Consider the following 19,073-nt stretch of genomic DNA (forward strand, 5'->3'; position numbering starts at 1 on the left):
AGAGAGAGAGAGAGAGAGAGAGAGAGAGAGAGAGAGAGAGAGAGAGAGAGAAAGAGGGGGGCAGAGACAGACATAGATTCAAATAATAAACCTTAAAATAACAATAGTGTTGGAATTTGAGGCTAACATTTGAGAGGAGAAAATAATGGGAGGGAATTCTGTGAATGAGCACAAAGAACTCTAAAACTTTAGTAGTGTTGGTGATTTCCGCTTCACCTCCCTATCAATAGACCATGAAGTTTAGAATGAACAGATCTACAGATTGTAGCTTGATTTATAGTCAACTGGATTATTTCACGATGATTTAGATAATTCTAAAGTAAAGAAAACTGCAAAGATGTTACATGTCATCCCAGTAAATACTGTACACACGACTAAAACTGAGCTCCAGGAAGGAAGTGAGTGTCCCCTAGTATTGAGCACAAGTACCCTGAATTCTGGTGAAGTACAATAGCTACCATTCTACAACAGTTTTAAAGGCTTGCTGTGTATCCACAATATTTCAAAATTGTGTAAGTTGATCAAAGCTCCCCTTTTCCCTACATTATCCTACATGTACTTAATGCTACATCTCAAGGTAATTTTCTCTTCTTGACATTTACCTTTCCCTTAATACTCTGGTCCTTGAGCTTCTATTTGATCAAAGACACTATGCTCATTAAGAGAGAATACATGAACTTAAATTCTCATTCTGTTATCTTCCAGTACTGTAGCCCTGACCAAGTTCCTCATTTGCTTTAAACTGAAGTTCTTTGTTTATAAAATGAGCATGTCTGTACTCAAACTGAGAGAATTTTACACATTATCTGTGACAAATTAAAAATGCAGTACAGGGTGGCTGAATATCAGGGAGATCCCAAAAGCATAACTTCAGTTGTCAGGAGCATAATAATGACCTAATGAAGATAGATATCACAGCTTCATTTTCTACATTTTTTATAGTAGCATGCAAATTATAACACTCTTCTTTTTCACTGTCAACCCACAGGTAACATAGGCAGAAAGGAGAAAGGATGTGCTAAATCTGTTCTGTGCACACTTCCTTAAACATATACTAGAGAAAACCACTGTGAATATGAAAAATATCCAACATGGCTAAATGCTTGTCTTTAAATGACCTACATTGTGGGTCAGTCACTGAATAGTAAAAATATTGTCTCTAGTTATTTTTTCGCCTGACAGTTACCTAAGAATGTATTTCTTAACCTAATAAAAACTTGGGGTCTATAATATTTGGTTGCACATTATACAGAAGTCTTGATAGACCATTAAAATTGATGAAAAGACCTGATCAAGTAGAATCAGTTCTTAAGAGATAAGTATATACATACACAGAAAAAGGGAACCATGAAGAAAGGTAAATTGAATTAGGAGAGTAATATGAAAACTTTCCCTATATGTGCTGAATTTTAAAATTATGACTGACTTCAAAGACTTTCTTTTAAGAATACATAAATGATTAATTTTCTCAAAATCATCTAGATGTAGTCAAATTGAAATATTCTAAGAATTCTAGCAATTCCAGAAATCTCACCTTTTTATTATCTAATTTCCCCACATGTTTTCCATAAGCTGATAGAATTTTCAATCATAGATAATATCTAATGTCAGAATATATCATCATTATTTAATAGACTCAAGTCCCACATGTCTCCTCCGGCACTGGTCAAAGAATACCTTGCTTCAACCCATAGGCCTTTATTGCCCTTGCAACTTGTAGAGGTAAAATTTTCCTTTCTGGGTCTTGATTTATTCATGTAAAAGGTAAAAATAATGACCTTATTTTCTGAACAAGGCTTTTCAAAAAGAAAATATCCTGCAAAAATAAACATATATGGAAATGCCCTGTAAACACAGAATTACATGTAAATTATGATACACTATAAATATATAGGTAAATATTTGTCATCAAAACCTCGGACCTTAATTTGGCAAAATATAGCTAACAGTCATCAGCAAAACTTTAGCCTTGTATGCTTCAAAATTATAATCTAATCAAAGTATCCAAAGATCAGTGTATAATAACCACCGTAAAATAACTAGGTGATCCAAATTGTAAAATGTATTCATTGTTTTTATTCCTCAAACACAGACTGATTCTCATAGACAGCCTTAGACACTGTGCTAATTCCCATGGAAGTCTTCATACATCATTGTTCTGTCCCCCAAATGCTCTCTTTCATGATCTGAGCATATCTGCCTTTTTTTTTTTTATCTGCCTTTTATACCTATTCTAAACCTTATCACTTTTCCAAAGACTATGGGAACCATTCACTTCTTCTTCAATGTATCCTTCTAGTTCTAAGATCTGTTTGTAAAAATATCATTTCCTTTATCACTTAACTTCTGTCTACTTGCTTTGAATCAAGAGGGCTCATGGAATTTCTTTTCTATTTTTTGTTATGAGTGTCTGTATGTGGGTAGGTGCACATGAATACTGGTTCCTATGGAGACTAGAAAAGAGCATTGTGTCTCCAGGAACTGGATTTACAAGTGGTTATGAGTCACCCAACGTGAATGCTGGGAACTGAACTAAGTTTCTCTTCAAGAGCAAATACCAAATGCCCCTAACTGCTGAGCCATCGCTGCAGTGCCTGTGTTCATGTAGTTTCTATAGACTCTAAGAATCCTCATTGTATTCTGTTTCTATTGATCACATCAGTGATACATGGATACATTCATGATCATTACCAGATATTTGAAGATGTTAGCAAATGGAAACGATTCAGAGAGAGTAAAAGGAAATACGCCCAGTGCCCCACATTATAGTGGAGAGAGAGTGTGGTGAGCTCAATGAAGCCTATTTTCAATTTAGGGGAAAGTAAAGCTCATCAAACCTCTTCACAGCTTGGACTGAATAGTTCCTGCAATTCTCTATGTATTTCAGCTTTCCATCCTGGTCACCTTTCTGACTAGTATTTTCATTTTTATAAAGCCTGAGACATATGAAAAGATATGATGCATGACCTGAAAAGAATCTTTACCATAGTTTCATTGAGTGAACGGGAATGTTTATAAACTTGGATATAAAATATGTCTTGGCTATGCACCGTAGATTAGTGCTGAATAAATAAAAAGAATAGGCAGATAAGTACTTAGATGGATATATAAGTGGATATAGAGAAATGAAGATACTGGGATCAACACATCATCAATTATGTGATTTTGATGGGAAAGCCAGTGTTTGTGCCAACAAAGTGAAGACTAAGCATGCTTTTGTGCTTATACAGGACCACACAGGCCTTCATGGACACCATTTACTTCACTGCAAGCCCTTCTATATCAACAGATTCTAAATCGTGCATGAGTTACAAATCAATAAATTCTCTGTATAAACATTCCCATGCCACCCTGTTTAAGCAAGCTCAGTTTTATTTCTTTAAATATCAAAATACAATGTTCTATTCCAACAAACACAGGGAATAAACCATGCAGTTCTCTTGAAGCTAAGTTTATATTTCTAGTTCCCTTTAAATTCTTCAATCACTTCACCTCTAAATCACAGATGTATTTTTTCTTCTGGATGCTGCATTTTTTCCTCGGAAATGTGAACACTTCAGTTTATGAGTAAATTCTTTCTTAGTCTCTCTGGGCATTTAGTATAAATATTGTTATTTTAAGATAGACTGGATTCTTTAAAATATTCACTTTAAGAAAATTATTTAGATTTGAATTTCAAACAAAAGTTTGACTATCTGCTGTTAATATAGATGTTTGCTCAGGTGTGAGATTTTTAGGAGATGGTTATATCTGTAGTTTCAAGCAGTTTAAGCTAGAAATTAACAGATAATAAAGCAATAAAGTACTTCTGGTGGTTTGAGAGATGTAAATGTGCTAAGTAGTATACTGATGCAAGCCCTTTGCTCATTTCATCAAGAACTTGTCCACCTTGATTAGGAAAGTATTTTGGCATACATACTCTAAGAAGGAAAGTAAGTCATGAAAAAATGCTTTGTATTCCTAACCAGGTTTTCAACTTTCTAAGCAGTGCTTCAGCAATCAAGGGTATCATCATTTCCATAATTCTCTACATATATCAAAGAAGTCAGAGCATAATGAGTCAGAGGCCAGTAGAAGTTTTCGATCTCACTGAAGTTGGAGTGACAAGCTGTGGCTTGCTGCCTTACGTGGGTGCTAAAAGGACAATAGGCACTCTTAACTACTGAGCCATCTCTTCTGCCTTGAAATGTTATGTTTAATACACTCTTTTGTGCCTCTGAGAGGATCCAGTGCCCTCAAACTACCAGCTGACCTCTGTCTCTCCTTTAATAATTTTATTATATTTAAATATGTGCATGTGCCTGCATGCTATGGCACATGTGTGGAGGTCAGCTACAACCTGAAGGAGTGAGATTTCTCCCTCCACCATGTGGGTCCAGAGGACAGAAATCAGCTCATTAGCCTCGGTAGCAAGCACCTTTCCTTGCTAAGCCATCTTGTCAATCCTTGCCTCCTATTTTTCTACTCATCCATAATTGGTTTGAAAGAATAAACAAATCTCATCAATAGAGACAAAATTATTCTTTGGCTTATTGAATCTACTTACATTAGCATGTGAATTCTATGAACTGCCTGATTGCTTAAAAGCAAGGGTATAATTATTGGAAATGTGAAAAGTATGGATAAAAGAGTTTAAAAGAATATCCACTCATAGTCATCTAATCAGATTGGATTGGATTTGATGTTTTCCACATTCTTTTCTGGTATTCGCATGAATAGATATGGACATGTATGGAATAAAATTGTGAAGAATGTACACATAATTGAATATAGTTCATTCTTTTTACTTAATATTTTACAATAAATAACTTCTAGGGTTAATAATTTTTCAAATGAATATTTTGGCCTATTGAACATTCAGTTCAACACTTGTAAAATGACATGGTCCTATGTTTACGTTTGTATGTGGATTTATGGACTACTTTTTTGTCTTTACAAATTACACTGCATAAAAATACATGCCAACTCTAAGACATGAAGATATATATTCATCTCTATGCTATGTAAATGTCAGCATATTTGATGGTCATAACAATTAGAGTTTGGTGGAATTGGAGGTGAAAATGGGTGTGGTTATAATGCACTGTATAGATGTGTTAAATTCTTAAATAGATTAAAATATTATATAATGTTAGAATTTAGTGCTTAAGAAGATAAAAACAGAGATTAAAGATAAAATCATTTAACTGACCACTAGGTGAGGTTAAAAAGAGGACAGTGATATCCAACAGCTTCTATAACTCTACCGTGTTATGATGACAGATGAAAGACCAGGCCTAGTAAAGTCATTCAACACATAAACAACAGCAGCAAGAATTTATGTTCTTGCTTTTCCCAGTGCTGGGATCTGTAATCATAGTAAATAATGTTGGTATAAGTTAGATTAATGCCCTTCATTTTTCATAAAAGTGATAACCATGTCTTTTCCATGCCTGTTTAATAACATGAATATTCTTCCAACGGAAAAAAAAATCTGTGGAGATTTATAAAGAAATATCAGGTCTCCAGAGCATCTCTAAAGACGAGGCTGCAGGTTCCTCTCATGATCTGTGGGGCTACAGACTGCTGATACATAAACATTTCTGTATCGGAGAAATTCTACATAATGGTTAAGCATGTAACACCTGTCTTTGAAAGTAGTTGGAAAGGTAAGTCAGGAAGTTTACTGTGAGTTTAGTGCCAGCATTGTCTACAGAGCTGGGGAATATGTGCGCGTGTTCATGCATGTGTGTGTGTGTGTGTGTGTGTGTGTGTGTGTGTGTGTGTGTGTGTATTGTATGTGGGGTGTGTGTATGTGTATGTGTGTATGTAAGTGTGTGTGTGTGTCTGTGTGTGTGTGTGTGCATGGAGGGTTATTCTAGTTGCTCCTCTGTTGTGATAAACATACAACTAAAAGCAACTTAGGGGAGGAAAGGATTTATTTGGCTTACAGTTACAGGTAAAAGAGAAATCGGGGCAGAAGCTCAAGGCAGAAACCTGAAAGCATACATGACTGCTTTTCCATGAAGCATTTCTTCTGTCCAGGGAACTCAGGCACAGCCAAGAATGCATAATTAGCTTGCTCACAGGTCCTTAGTTAGCTTTATTATCCAGTCCAAGACCACCTCTGAAGAATATTGCCACCCACAGTGGGCTGGACCTTACAACATAAATTAACATTCAACAAAATCCTCCACAGACATAACCACAGTCATTTCCTAACAATTAAGCTAACTAGGATAGGGATGCTCCCCATAGCTTGCAGAGGGGACAACAGAGGCTGGCATAAACATCAACTATTCCTAGAAAGTGAAACTTGGACTATCAGATTTTGCAAGAGGTTCCAGAAAGTAAAATGAATATTGATGATGGCCCAGATCATAGGGGTGCTGAAGAGCTCTGGGAGATGCAGTCATTGATGTCACTGATGAACAATGTTCAAAGCAGCTTGGCAGTTATTTGCTACGGCTTGTATATGTGTGAAAACAGGCAGGTGGGATATTGGAGATCTGTGGAGCTATTTCAGAAGAAGAAACATTTTTATTATTATTAGTTTCAAAAATTATGTACACAAATATATTTACTGAATAAAATGGACAAAAAAGTAAAAGAAACATGATTAAAGTCTGGCTCACAAAATAGTGTGAGCTTATATGCTATATATGATGTATTTTATTGTGTGTAAAAAATTTTGGGGGCTGGAGAAATGGCTCAGCGGTTAAGAGCACTGACTGCTCTTCCAAAGATCCTGAGTTCAAATCCCAGCAACCACATGGTGGCTCACAACCATTTGTAATGAAATCTGACACCCCTCTTCTGGAGTGTCTGAAGACAGCTACAGTGTACTTACATATAATAAATAAATAAATAAATAAATCTTTAAAAAACAGAAAATTATTTTTAAAATTCTGAAAAATACTTCATCTCCCACTTTGAACCATATACAAGGCCACTTAATGATAATGACATCATTGACAGTGGAGAGGTTATCATGTTGTAGGTTCAGGTCCCTAATTGCACCTTATTATTATTACCCTAATTTTACCTTGGGTTATCTTTAGCCCAGTTAATAGCTATTTCTCTCCACATATGTGACTTATTAACAATCTTACAAATAATATACAAAGCCTTTTGAAATACACTGGCTTAACAAAACCCTACTTTTAAGCACTAATACCTAAGAATATTAGCAGAGAGTAATGGAGACCTCTAGAATAGAGCCCCCTGGTTTTGATGCAATCTGTACCATTAATATCTCTAGCAGTGTATTTTAAACTTAACTTTTTTTCCTCTGTTAGTAATCAAACTTAATCAAACTGTTACCATGTTGAAATGTGGAGCTGGAGTAATCTAAATTTGTCTTCCTGGGCCATGGTCACTCAACCATGAAAAAATTATCTCCAACATTCTTTGATATGGTTGTTCCATTTTTACATCAACATTATTGTTTGCTTTCAATAATAAAAACATTAATCTAAACATCTCTGTTAGTGGCTGAAGATAAACATTGATCTACCAAGTGAATCTGAGAGCGATGAATCATTCTTGTGCAATGAATAACTTCACAAGATCAAGGCAGTCAACATTTCACCATGAAAGTTAGAGACACTCACAAAGATGAAGCCCAAACACATCTGAGGAGCTATTAATAGCTGATATCTGCTAAGCTTGGGGAGTTAGTTTCTTGAAAGGTTGTGGCTGGTGAGAAGTGGACAACACTCAATCAGATGACATTATACCCGTGAACATACAGGCAGTGGTTATGGGACTTGGTGGGTTTTAAGCAACAACCACAAAACAGATACAACTTAAAGAGGAGTGAGAGGACACAGGGTGGATCTGGAAGTAGTAAGGGGAAAAGAAAGGGAGAATTTTATCAAAATGAATTTTACACATGTATGAAAATGTCTAAGAATAAACATAATACATAATAAGATAAGACAGGCTTTTTTTAGACCCTGTATCTGAAACAGTTTCTAGATGCAACATCAGGTTTCTGTGTAAATTCATTGTTATATGCTGTCACATGCAGCATGTGTAACAGCATCAGTCATAGTGCTTAACAAAGAAGGCATTCAATATTAGATCCTTTACTGATGCGCAAACTGATCACCAAGTAAATGTGCAGCAGTTAACAAATTTTTAAAATATACTTTATTAGGTCTCAATGTGTTATAATTAGAAAGATTTAGACAATGAAAACATACCTGCCAGGGTCAACTAGGAACCATCCTTCTCTTGACTGATAATGCACTAACTGTTCATAAGATGACCTCCAAGAATTAAATGAAGCTTTAAAATGAGCTGAGCTTGAATTCACTCAGGTGAATTTTATATTAAGACTGGAAAAGTAAAGAGAAAGCCCATCTTTCACTTTTTGATATACTTGCAGATAAGGAGTTCAAGGTTACCTTTCTTTGGATGTGGTTCCCACTCCATTATTTTGGCTATCTGTGAAATATATAAATAAAGTGTCTAGTGACTGCTAGCAAGAGGAGTGAGTCTGAATAGAGCACAAATCTATGCATTCTAATTTCTCAGTTATGAATGAGTGTGCCATGGAGAGGGGCTACAAACATTAGTGAGCATACAGATGATAATGCTCAATGGGAACAATCAATATACACTGAAGAAGTTTATGGAAATTTTGAAGAAAAAATATTGTTTTAAAAGAATAAGAACAATCTAAAGACCCACTTGTGTCCCTCCATTTCATTATCACAGTATTAAAACAATGGTCCCCAAAGTAAGTGGGATTTTGTCATGAATTTCATGGCAGGAGAAGGAAAAGACTGGAGCTTGGCATCAGCCAGCAGAGGAGCTTGTCATAAAGGAAAGAGATGTAACATGGTTCTTACAGTCTTGTAGGAGACACAGGAACCCAGATAATGAAGAAGCAACATGGGCAAGATCACAGCTTGACCAGTACTGTTAGTTGTAAATATAACCCTTGCTGTCTATTTAAGCCTAAGCCCAATGTGAAGACCCTAAAGAAAAACTCGGGAAGGGGCACAGTTCCAGATTTCTTTGTTCCCCTTGCCAATGTTACCATATTGCATAAATCTCTCTCTCTCTCTCTCTCTCTCTCTCTCTCTCTCTCTCTCTCTCTCTCTCTCTCTCCTTTTTCTGTTAGTAGTTTGTTTAATCATATTATAAAGCTTGTATAACTGAACCTGGCCTATGGTGAAATGTCAGGTCCCATGCTCGGGTCATAATAACTCCAGGAACACTATTACTCTGGAAACAATCATTGTCTACAAACTACAAGTAATAAGGAAATACCTTCAGTGGTATTTACACAGACTGTCTGCTTTCAGAGCCTAGGTTCTGTGTATTCCAGTTTCAAGTATTGCTTTGATAGCAAATCCTTTTATAAACACCATGTCTCCAATGGATTAGAATTTTATAGGTGTAATAACCCTGCAGTGTTGCCCCCATGAACCATTTCAAGGTCAATTTCACCAGAGATGATGAAAAAAAAATTGCTAAAAAAACCAATTAACACAACATATTTGATCTTCAAACTTTAAGAATTATAAAAGCAAAATTTGTATCCACAATATGATGCAAATTTTAGCCTAACATGCAGTTCTCTGCTTGGATGTCAGTTCATTTCTTAGGTGTTAGGACACCATACTGTCAACTGTACACATGAGTAGAATGGATTTTTAAACAGTACAAGCTAGCCTGAGAAGGGGATTGTCTTAAAAAAGACAGGAGGAAAAAGACTTTATTATAAATAACTTGCAGATAAAAACGTGCCAAAACTAATGAGACCAAAAAAGTCTATCCATCTCAATTAACATATTTATACATAATTAGAATAATCTTTCTGAAGTTTTTTTTTAATTGGAAAATGGAGTATAAATATGATTGTCTTTATCTGATCAAAAGGCAAAACTTTTGGTCTATTATACAAACTACCTTCTAGTAAAAATAAACAAAGAATACATCTAAAGAATATCAATAATTAAATATCAAAATTGGATATCAACAATTAGCTGCATTCTTCTTGAGATGATTAATGTACTTTCAAACAAGTTATACACTCAAAATTAAAAAAAAAATTGTAACTATTCTCACAGACACATTTTTTTTTCTGGTTAGTTTAGCTAATAACTCCTCTTATTAGCTTCCATTAAGACAAACAGAAGCTCAAGTTACAACACACAATGTTTTTTGTTTTGTTTTGTTTTTTTGTTTTAATGCCAAACACTTATTTAAGGTAAATTGAAGGTGTTTTATTTCACTTCAAGTATCATATCATTCTACATTACATTAGTTAAAAAGAACTCAAACTAACAAGACACATGTAAAGTTCTACACCTACCATTGATCCACCGAGCTTCTGGATTATGAAGTCCGAATCCTTTCCCCAAAAGCTCCTCTAGTGACAGTTTTGTTTCTGAAGAATTTGTTAGCTCATCTGAAAAGAAAAGAAATGCAACATCAAGCAGTTTTGTATTGTTTTTCTTAAAGAATGGGACTTAAGATTTAAGATATTTTGCCTCAAAATATATGCTAATGAGACATCAATCTGAAGTGAGCAATTGAAATAGATTTTCACATTGAAAGAATGTTTCATAGCCTTGTATGCATTTTTATGCAAGGGTCTTATGAAATCCAGACTGCCCTTTAACTCCTGATTATCTTGTTTTCAACTACCAAGTATAAACATTGTAGGAGTTTTTTTTTTTTTTACATTAATTTAATACGTCTATTCCAAGGTATACTTTAGTACACAGTACACCAAAACAACCAAGAACTAGCAATTTGCACTATTTAAGAACACCCAGGTTTTGACGTTTAATCATAAGCCAGTTCTCATTTTCACACTATTTAACAGTAAATTTAGATTTTTTTTTTGTTTTTGTAAAATGCTAACTATTAGAGAGGTGAGAATCTTCACAGCAAAGAGAGATGGATCATTCTAATCCTAGGCAATTCAAATAAATGGAATGAGTGCAAAAACTGTACCACACAATTACTACATAGAAAATGCAAAGCAAATCTGAGATTTGAATGCTAAGTTCAAAGTCTAAAATGCTAAGAAGAAAATAAGTATCACACATTAACCCCTGGAAGATGATCATGATTTCATTTTCTTTTTACATTTCATAACATAGAAATGGAAGGCTAGAGGTGATTTTAAAATGCTGTTTGCAATACCCCATTTTATTCAATGGGTTATAGAGAGCAGTTTGTCACTTTCTTGCAAAATAATGGCATTGTTTATTTGCTGAGTGAATTCTTCTTGGTGACCTTTTAGCTATGACCTTCCCTCTGACTGAAAACAAAATGTCAAAGACATGGTCTAATCTCGGGCGATTTTATCTTTTAAAAGTTCAGCACTCACTATACCAAGACCTTGCTGTGGCTTCTCTCCAGTGTCTCCAGCAGTAACTCATTTAAAAAACAATACAGTAAATCCATTATAAAACACTATGAATGCCAAGATAATGATTTAAAAATATTAGAATTACCTGAACTCTACTATAGATCAGATACGCTTACATGGTGATGTGAAAAAATGATAGACAAAGACATACAAACATCTAATTATTTACAGAGCAATCAGAAAGGTCAAAACATGAACTTTCTTGGGACTAGAAAGATATCTCAGTGCTCAGCAGTTAAGATTACTTACTGCCTTTCCAGAATATCTTTTAGGAAGATGAATATGTACACATGAGTATATGCATGATATATGCATGATACATGAGTATATGCATGATATATACACAAGTGCAAAGGTGTACTTGACTTCTAAGGAAAGTATACCACCCCAAATAATCTTAGGTATAAATCACTATTCAAGTATTCAAAACAATTCAAAACAAGCATTTGTATTTCTCAAGCACATCTTTTTCTTCTTTATACTTATTGCTGTTTCTATTTATACATGAGTATGTACATGAGTGCAGGTTTCTACAGAGGGCAGAGGCAGATGTCTGATCAGCTGGAAGTAGAGTTACAAATGGTTGCTGAAAGATAAACTTGGGTCCTCTGGAAGATAAGCAAGTCTTCTTAATTATTGATTCATGTCTCAAGACTTTAAATATGTTTTGTTACACTACAGAACATACCACACTGAACCTCTTTCAATTAGGAGTCTTTACCTCTGTCCCCCCTACACACACACACACACACACACACACACACACACACACACACACAAACACCACAGCATCTGAAAACTTTTCAATATTTTCAATGATGCTTGGAAGAATTAACTACTCTCACATTTAATTACATCCTAAATCTTCCATTTTCGATTTATCATGTGGTTCATTTAACATCTTATTGGAATTAATGCGAATAGCTTGATATTATTGAAAACAGAATTCCTCAAATGCAAGTGAATATTATACATAAGGTTAGTGGCTATATGTACAGAATCACATTTTTTCAAAAATTGCATATATGTATGAAATTCTGGAGAATAAAGATAATATTAATAACCTGGTGTTTGCTGATGGGGCAGACCCCTAGTTGTTCTGCTCCCATGAAGTCTCCATATCCTGATCCATTCTAGAGGACCCACTGCACTCAGGTGGTAAGTCCCCCACCCACCCAGTCTAAGAGCTGCTGCTAGGACCCTGGTGGACTCAGGACCCATCACTCACAAAAACCCCCACCCTCTCAAATACCACTCCCCTTCCATCCTTTCCACCCTTCCTGCTCAGTCCTTGTTGCTGGGGCAGACCCCTAGTTGGTCTGTTTTTGTAAACACTTCATATTCTGATTCATCCTAGAGGGCCCACTGCACTCAGAGCAGTTGAGGAGTCATTGCACTCAGAGCAGTTGTCTGAAGGCCTTCCAGGAAACCTACTGCAGCCAGGGCAACAGATCAGTAGCTTCTCTTCCCCTGTGAAAAGCTCCCAGTTAGAAGACCCCTAGGTGTTAGGATACAGACAGGGCCGCAGACCTACCATGAGACCTGCAGCAACTCAGGGACAAAAGAGGTAGACTCCATACAGTCACCCAGATGAACAAACACCAGGGATATCCAAATAGTGAAAGGCAAGCTTAAGGCCATAAGCAACAGAAACAAAAATATATGTGCATGATCAGAACCAAGTTCTACCACAGCAAGCCTCGAATACACCAACAAACCTGAAAATCAGGAATCTGTCCTAAAATCCTATCTCATGAAGATAATAGAGTCCTTTAAGGAGAATATCAATAACTCACTGAAAGAAATACAGGAAAACACAGGTAAACAGGTCAAGGAATTGAATAAAGTGATCAAAAACCTAGAAGTGGAAGTAGAAACAATAAAGAAAGCACAAATGGAGGCAAACCTGAAAATGGAAAACCTGGGAAAGAGGTCTGGAATTACAGATGCAAGTATTACCAACAGAATACAAGAGAGAGAAGAGAGAATCTCAGGTGTAGAAGATACAGTAGAAGAGATTGACACAACTGTCAAAGAAAATTCAAAACANAAAAAGCTCCTAACCCAAAGCATCCAGGAAATTCAGGACACAATGAAAAGACCAAACCTAAGAATAATCCAAATATAGGAGAACGAAGATTCCCAACTCAAAGGACCTGAAAATGTTATCAACAAAAATCATAGAAGAAAACCTCCCCAACCTAAAGAAAGAATTGACCATAAAGGTATAAGAAGTCTATGGAACACCAAATAAAGGGGTTTAGAAAAGAAAATCTTCTTGTCACATAATTATCAAAACACTAAACACATAAAGCAAAGAAAGAATATTAAAAGCTGCAAGGGGAAAAGGCCATGTAACATACAAAGGTAGACCTAATGGAATTACACCAGTCTTCTCAACAGAGACTATGAAAGCCAGAAGAGCCTGGTCAGAGGTCATGCAGACTATAAGAGAACACAAATTCTATCAGAGAACTTCTCCAGTTGATAAACAACTTAAGCAAGATGGTCATATATTAAATTAACTCATATAAATCACTATCCTTCAACAAATAGTTTTGCTACTATACCAGCAAAACACTCAGTCAACATAAATTGAGAAACGAAAATATTCCAGGATAAAACCAAATTCAAACAATATATATCTACCAATCCAGCCCTACAGAGGATCCTGGAAGAAAAACTCCAACACAAGAAAGGACAAGATATTAAGCATCTCACAACGAAGTCAAAAGCAGAGAATCACAAGCACATAAAGCCACCTACAAAACCAAATATATCAGGGACCAACAGTCATCTCTCTTTAATATCTCTGAATATTAATGGACTCAACTCACCTATAAAAAGACATAAGCTAACAGACTGGATACACAAACAAGATCCAACATTTTGCTACATACAAGAAACACACCTCAATAACAAAGGCAAGCACTATTTCATAGTAAAAGGATGGAAAAAGGTCTTCCAAGCAAATGGACCCAGGAAACAAGCAGGAGGTGCCATCCTAATATCCAATAAAATAGACTTTCAACCAAAAGCTATCAAGAATGATGAAGAACACACTTCATATTCATCAATTGGAAAATCCACCCAGAGAAAGTCTCAATTCTGAATATCTATGCCCCAAGTGTAAGAAGATTCAAATTCATAAAAGAAATTTTACTAAAACTCAAAACACACATTGAACCTTACACAATAATAGTGGGAGACTTAAACACTCCACTCTTATCAATGGACAGGTCATCGAAACACAAACTAAACAGAGACACAGTGAAACTAAGAGAAGTTATGAACCAAATGGATTTAACAGATATCTACAGAACATTTCATCCTAAAACAAAAGAACACACCATTTTCTCAGCACCTCGTGGTACCTTCTCCAAAACTGACAACCCTCAACTGATACAAGAAGACTAAAATAATCCCATGCATTCTATCAGATCACTATGGCCTAAGGATGGTCTTCAATAACAGCAAATACCTCAGAAAGTCCACATAAATGTGGAAAGTGAACAATTTTCTACTCAATGACAACTTGTTCAGGGAAGAAATAAAAGAGAATTTAAAGACTTCCTAGAATTTGGTGAAAAATTTGACATATCATACTCAAATTTATGGGTCACAATGAAATCAGTGCTATGAGGAATGTTCATAGCAATAAGTACCCTAGTAAAGAAACTGGAGAGATCTTAAACTAACAACTTAACAGCACACGTCAGAGCTCTAGAACAAAAAGAAGCAAATGCACCCAAGAGGAATAGAATGCAGGAAATAGTCAAACTCGGGGCCAAAATCAACCAAATAGAAACAAAGAAAACAATACAAAGAATCTGGAAAAGCAAAAGTTGGTCCTTTGAAAGGATAAACAAGATAGATAAACCCCTAGTCAAACTAATTAAAGGGCCAAGAGGAAGTATCCAAATTAATATCAGAAATCAGAGGATGGCCTAGTCCGCCATCAATGGGCTTGTGAAGATTATATATCCCAAAACAGGGGAATGCCAGGGCCAGGAAGTGGGAGTGGGTGGGTTGGGGAGCAGGACAGGGGGAGGGTATAGGGGACTTTGGGGATAACATTTGAAATATAAATAAAGAAAATATCTAATAAAAAATGTATGCCTTTAATCCCAGCACTTATGAGGCAGAGGCAGGCTAAATTCTGAGTTCGAGGCCAGCCTGGTCTAACCCCCCCCCCCCCAAAAAAAAAAGAAATCAAAGGGGAAATATCACAACAGAAATGGAAGAAATTAAAAAAATCATCAGATCTATACTCAACAAAACAGAAAAAACTAGGTGAAATGGGTGGTTTTCTAGACATATGCCACATAAGCAGGTAAACTATCTAAACAGGCCCATATCACACAAGGAAATAGAAGAAGCCATTAAAAAACCCCTCAACCAAAAAAATCCCCAAGGCCAGATGGATTTAGTGTAGAATTCTACCAGATCTTCAAAGGAGACCTGATACCAATTTTCCTCAAAATATTTCATAAAATAGAAACAAAAGGAACACCACCTAACTCATTCTATGATGCCACAATTACTCTGATACCTAAACCACACAAGGACCCAACCAAAAAAGAGAACTACAGATCAATCATGCTTATGAATATGTAAGCAAAAATACTCAATAAAATTCTTGCAAACAGAATCCAAGTACATATTAAAACCATCATTTACCATGATCAATAGGCTTCATCCCAGGGATGCAAAGTTGGTTTAATATATGAAAACCCATTAACATAATCCACTATATAAACAAATTTAAAGAAAAAAATCACATGATTATCTCCTTAGATGCAGAAAAAGCATTTGACAAAATATAATACCCCTTCATTTTAAAAGCATTGATGATACCAGGAATTCAAGGCCCATACCTAAGTGTAATAAAAGCAATTTACTGCAAACCAACAGCTAATATCAAATTAAATGGAGATATACTTGAAACAATCCCACTGTAATTGGGGACAGGACAAGGATTACAACTCTCCCCATAGCTATTCAATATAGTATTTGAAATGTTAGCTAGAACAATAAGACAACAGAAAGACATCAAGGGGATACAAATTGGTAAAGAATAAAGGTATCACTATTTTGCAGATGATATGATAGTATACATAAATGACCCCAAAAATTCTATCAGAGAACTTCTTCAGATGATAAACAACTTAAGCAAAATGGCCAGATATAAAATTAACTCATATAAATCAGTATCCTTCCTTTATACAAAAGATAAACAGGCTGAGAAAGAAATTAAGGAAACAACTCCCTTCAAATAGCCACAAATTGCTCTTTCTAAGTCTGTGAAGAACTGAGTTGGAATATTGATGGGGATTGCAATGAATCTGTAGATTGCTTTTGGCAGGATAGTCACTTTTACTATATTAATCCTGCCAAACCATGAGCATGGGAGATCTTTCCATCTTCTGAGATCTTCTTTGATTTCTTTCTTCAGAGTCTTGAAGTTCTTATCATACAGATCATTCACTTCCTTATTTAGAGTCTCAATCATCAGGGAAATGCAAATCAAAACAACCCTGAGATTCCACCTCACACCAGTCAGAATGGATAAGTTCAAAAACTCAGGTGACAGCAGATGCTGGCAAGGATGTGGAAAAAGAGGGACACTCCTCCATTGCTGGTGGGATTGCAAGCTTGTACAACCACTCTGGACATCAGTCTGGTGGTTCCTCAGAAAATTGGACATACTACTACAGGAGGATGCAGCAATACCTCTCCTGGGCACATATGTAGAAGAAGTTACAACTGGTAATAAGAACTCATGCTCCACTATGTTCATAGCAGACCTATTTTTAATAGCCAGAAGCTGAAAAGGATGTCCCTTGACAGAGGAATGGATACAGAAAATGTGGTACATTTATACAATGGAGTAATACTCAGCTATTAAAAACAATGGATTCATGAAATTCTTAGGGAAATGGATGGATCTGGAGGGTACCATCCTGAGTGAGGTAACCCAATCACAAAAGAACTCACATGATATGCACTCAGTGATAAGTGGATATTAGTCCAGAAACTTAGAGTACCCCAGATACAATTTGCAAAACACATGAAATTCAAGAAGAAGGAAGACCAAAGTGTGGATACTTAGTCCCTCCTTAGAATGGGGAACAAAATATCCATGGAAGGAGTTACAGAGACAAAGTTTGGAGCTGAGATGGAAGGAAGGACCATGCAGAGACTGCCCCATTAGGGAATCCATACCATACTTAACCACCAAACGCAGACACTATTGCATATGCCAGCAAGATTTTGCCTACATGACCCTGATATTGCTTTCTCGTGTGAGGCTATTCCAGTGCCTGGCAAATACAGAAGTGGATGCTCACAGTCATCTATTGGGAACACAGGGTCCCCAATGGAGGAACTAGAGAAAGTACTCAAGGAGCTGAAGGGATCTATAACCCTAATGGAGGAAAAGAAATATGAACTAACCAGTACCCCTGAGCTAGTTAGTGTCTCTAGCTGCATATGTAGCAGAAGATGGCCTAATCGGCCATCATTGGAAGGAGAGGTCCTTGGTTTGAAAAGATTATATGCTCCAATACAGGGGAATGCCAGGGCCAGGAAGTGGCAGTGGGTAGTATAGCATTTGAATTGTAAATTAAGAAAATATCTAATAAAAATTGTTTAATAAATAAATAAATAAATAAATAAATAAATAAATAAATAAATAAATCTTTCCTTATTTTGAATTTGATTTTCCCAAGTATTTTAACCCAGTGACTGGATGATGAGGATTCAAACTCCCTAGTGCACTTATCTACTACCACTGAAATGTGATGAAAACTTAGGAAGCAGGAAAGAGGTGAGGGGAATAGATCTTCATAGGCTTCCCTTGGGACTATATTCTGTCCCCAGCCTGAATTCTCTCCATCTCTGCCACCATCCGAGCCCCTCTCTCCTCTTTTCTCTTCCCCCTTTCCTACCCCTATATTCCTCTTTTCCTCCATTCTTCCATCTGCCTTTTCTCTCTCCTCATGTCTTTCCCTTCTTGACACTTGTATAACATTATACTCCAAATGGAAAGTATCTTAGTTGGTTTTTGGCTGTGAAGAAACCCCATGACCACAGCAACTCTTATAAAGGAAAACATTTGATTGGGACTGGCTTAGAGTTTCACGGGATTGGTCCATTATCATCATGGAGGGAAGCATGGCAGCATGCACACAGACATGTTGGCAGAGAAGGAGCTGAGAGTTCTACATCTTAATCCATAGGCAGCAGAAAAAGATACTGAGCCACTATGGGCGTAACTTGTGCATAAAAAACTTCAAAGCCCACTCCTACTGTGACATACTTCCTCCAACAAGGCCACATTTCCCAATAGTGCTATTCTCTATGGGCCAAGCATTTCAGCACATGAGACTATGGGGGCTATGGCTATTCAAACCACCACTTAAGTTTTTCCATCCAGGCAGGAAATGCCTTAAGACTCAGGCAGTTCTAAACTATAGCAAAGTAGCTCACTTATTTGCTATGTTTATACATGCTTGTAAATATAAAAGCCTATCACGAGGTAATCATTGCCATTAATGTGATGCACACTCTCTAACCATGTATGTGTATGTTGTGGTTATGAATACCACAAAAGGTCAGAAAAATGAAGAAGAAGAAGAAGAAGAAGAAGAAGAAGAAGAAGAAGAAGAAGAAGAAGAAGAAGAAGAAGAAGAAG

General features: G+C 36.1%; 1 protein-coding gene across 4 annotated transcripts in view; it reads right to left on the bottom strand.

Annotated features, from left to right (window-relative positions):
• Dpp10 (dipeptidyl peptidase like 10) overlaps nt 1-19,073 on the bottom strand; it is a 1,452,235-nt gene that overhangs the window by 470,256 nt on the left and 962,906 nt on the right. For all 4 annotated transcript variants that reach the window (XM_021198715.2, XM_021198714.2, XM_029538361.1 and 1 more), the window contains exon 3: nt 10,310-10,405. In XM_021198715.2, coding sequence (XP_021054374.1) covers nt 10,310-10,405 — 96 coding nt within the window. The remainder of the gene's footprint in view (nt 1-10,309; nt 10,406-19,073) is intronic.

Source organism: Mus pahari, chromosome 5, assembly GCF_900095145.1.
Source record: "Mus pahari chromosome 5, PAHARI_EIJ_v1.1, whole genome shotgun sequence".
Classification (NCBI taxonomy): Eukaryota; Metazoa; Chordata; class Mammalia; order Rodentia; family Muridae; genus Mus; species Mus pahari.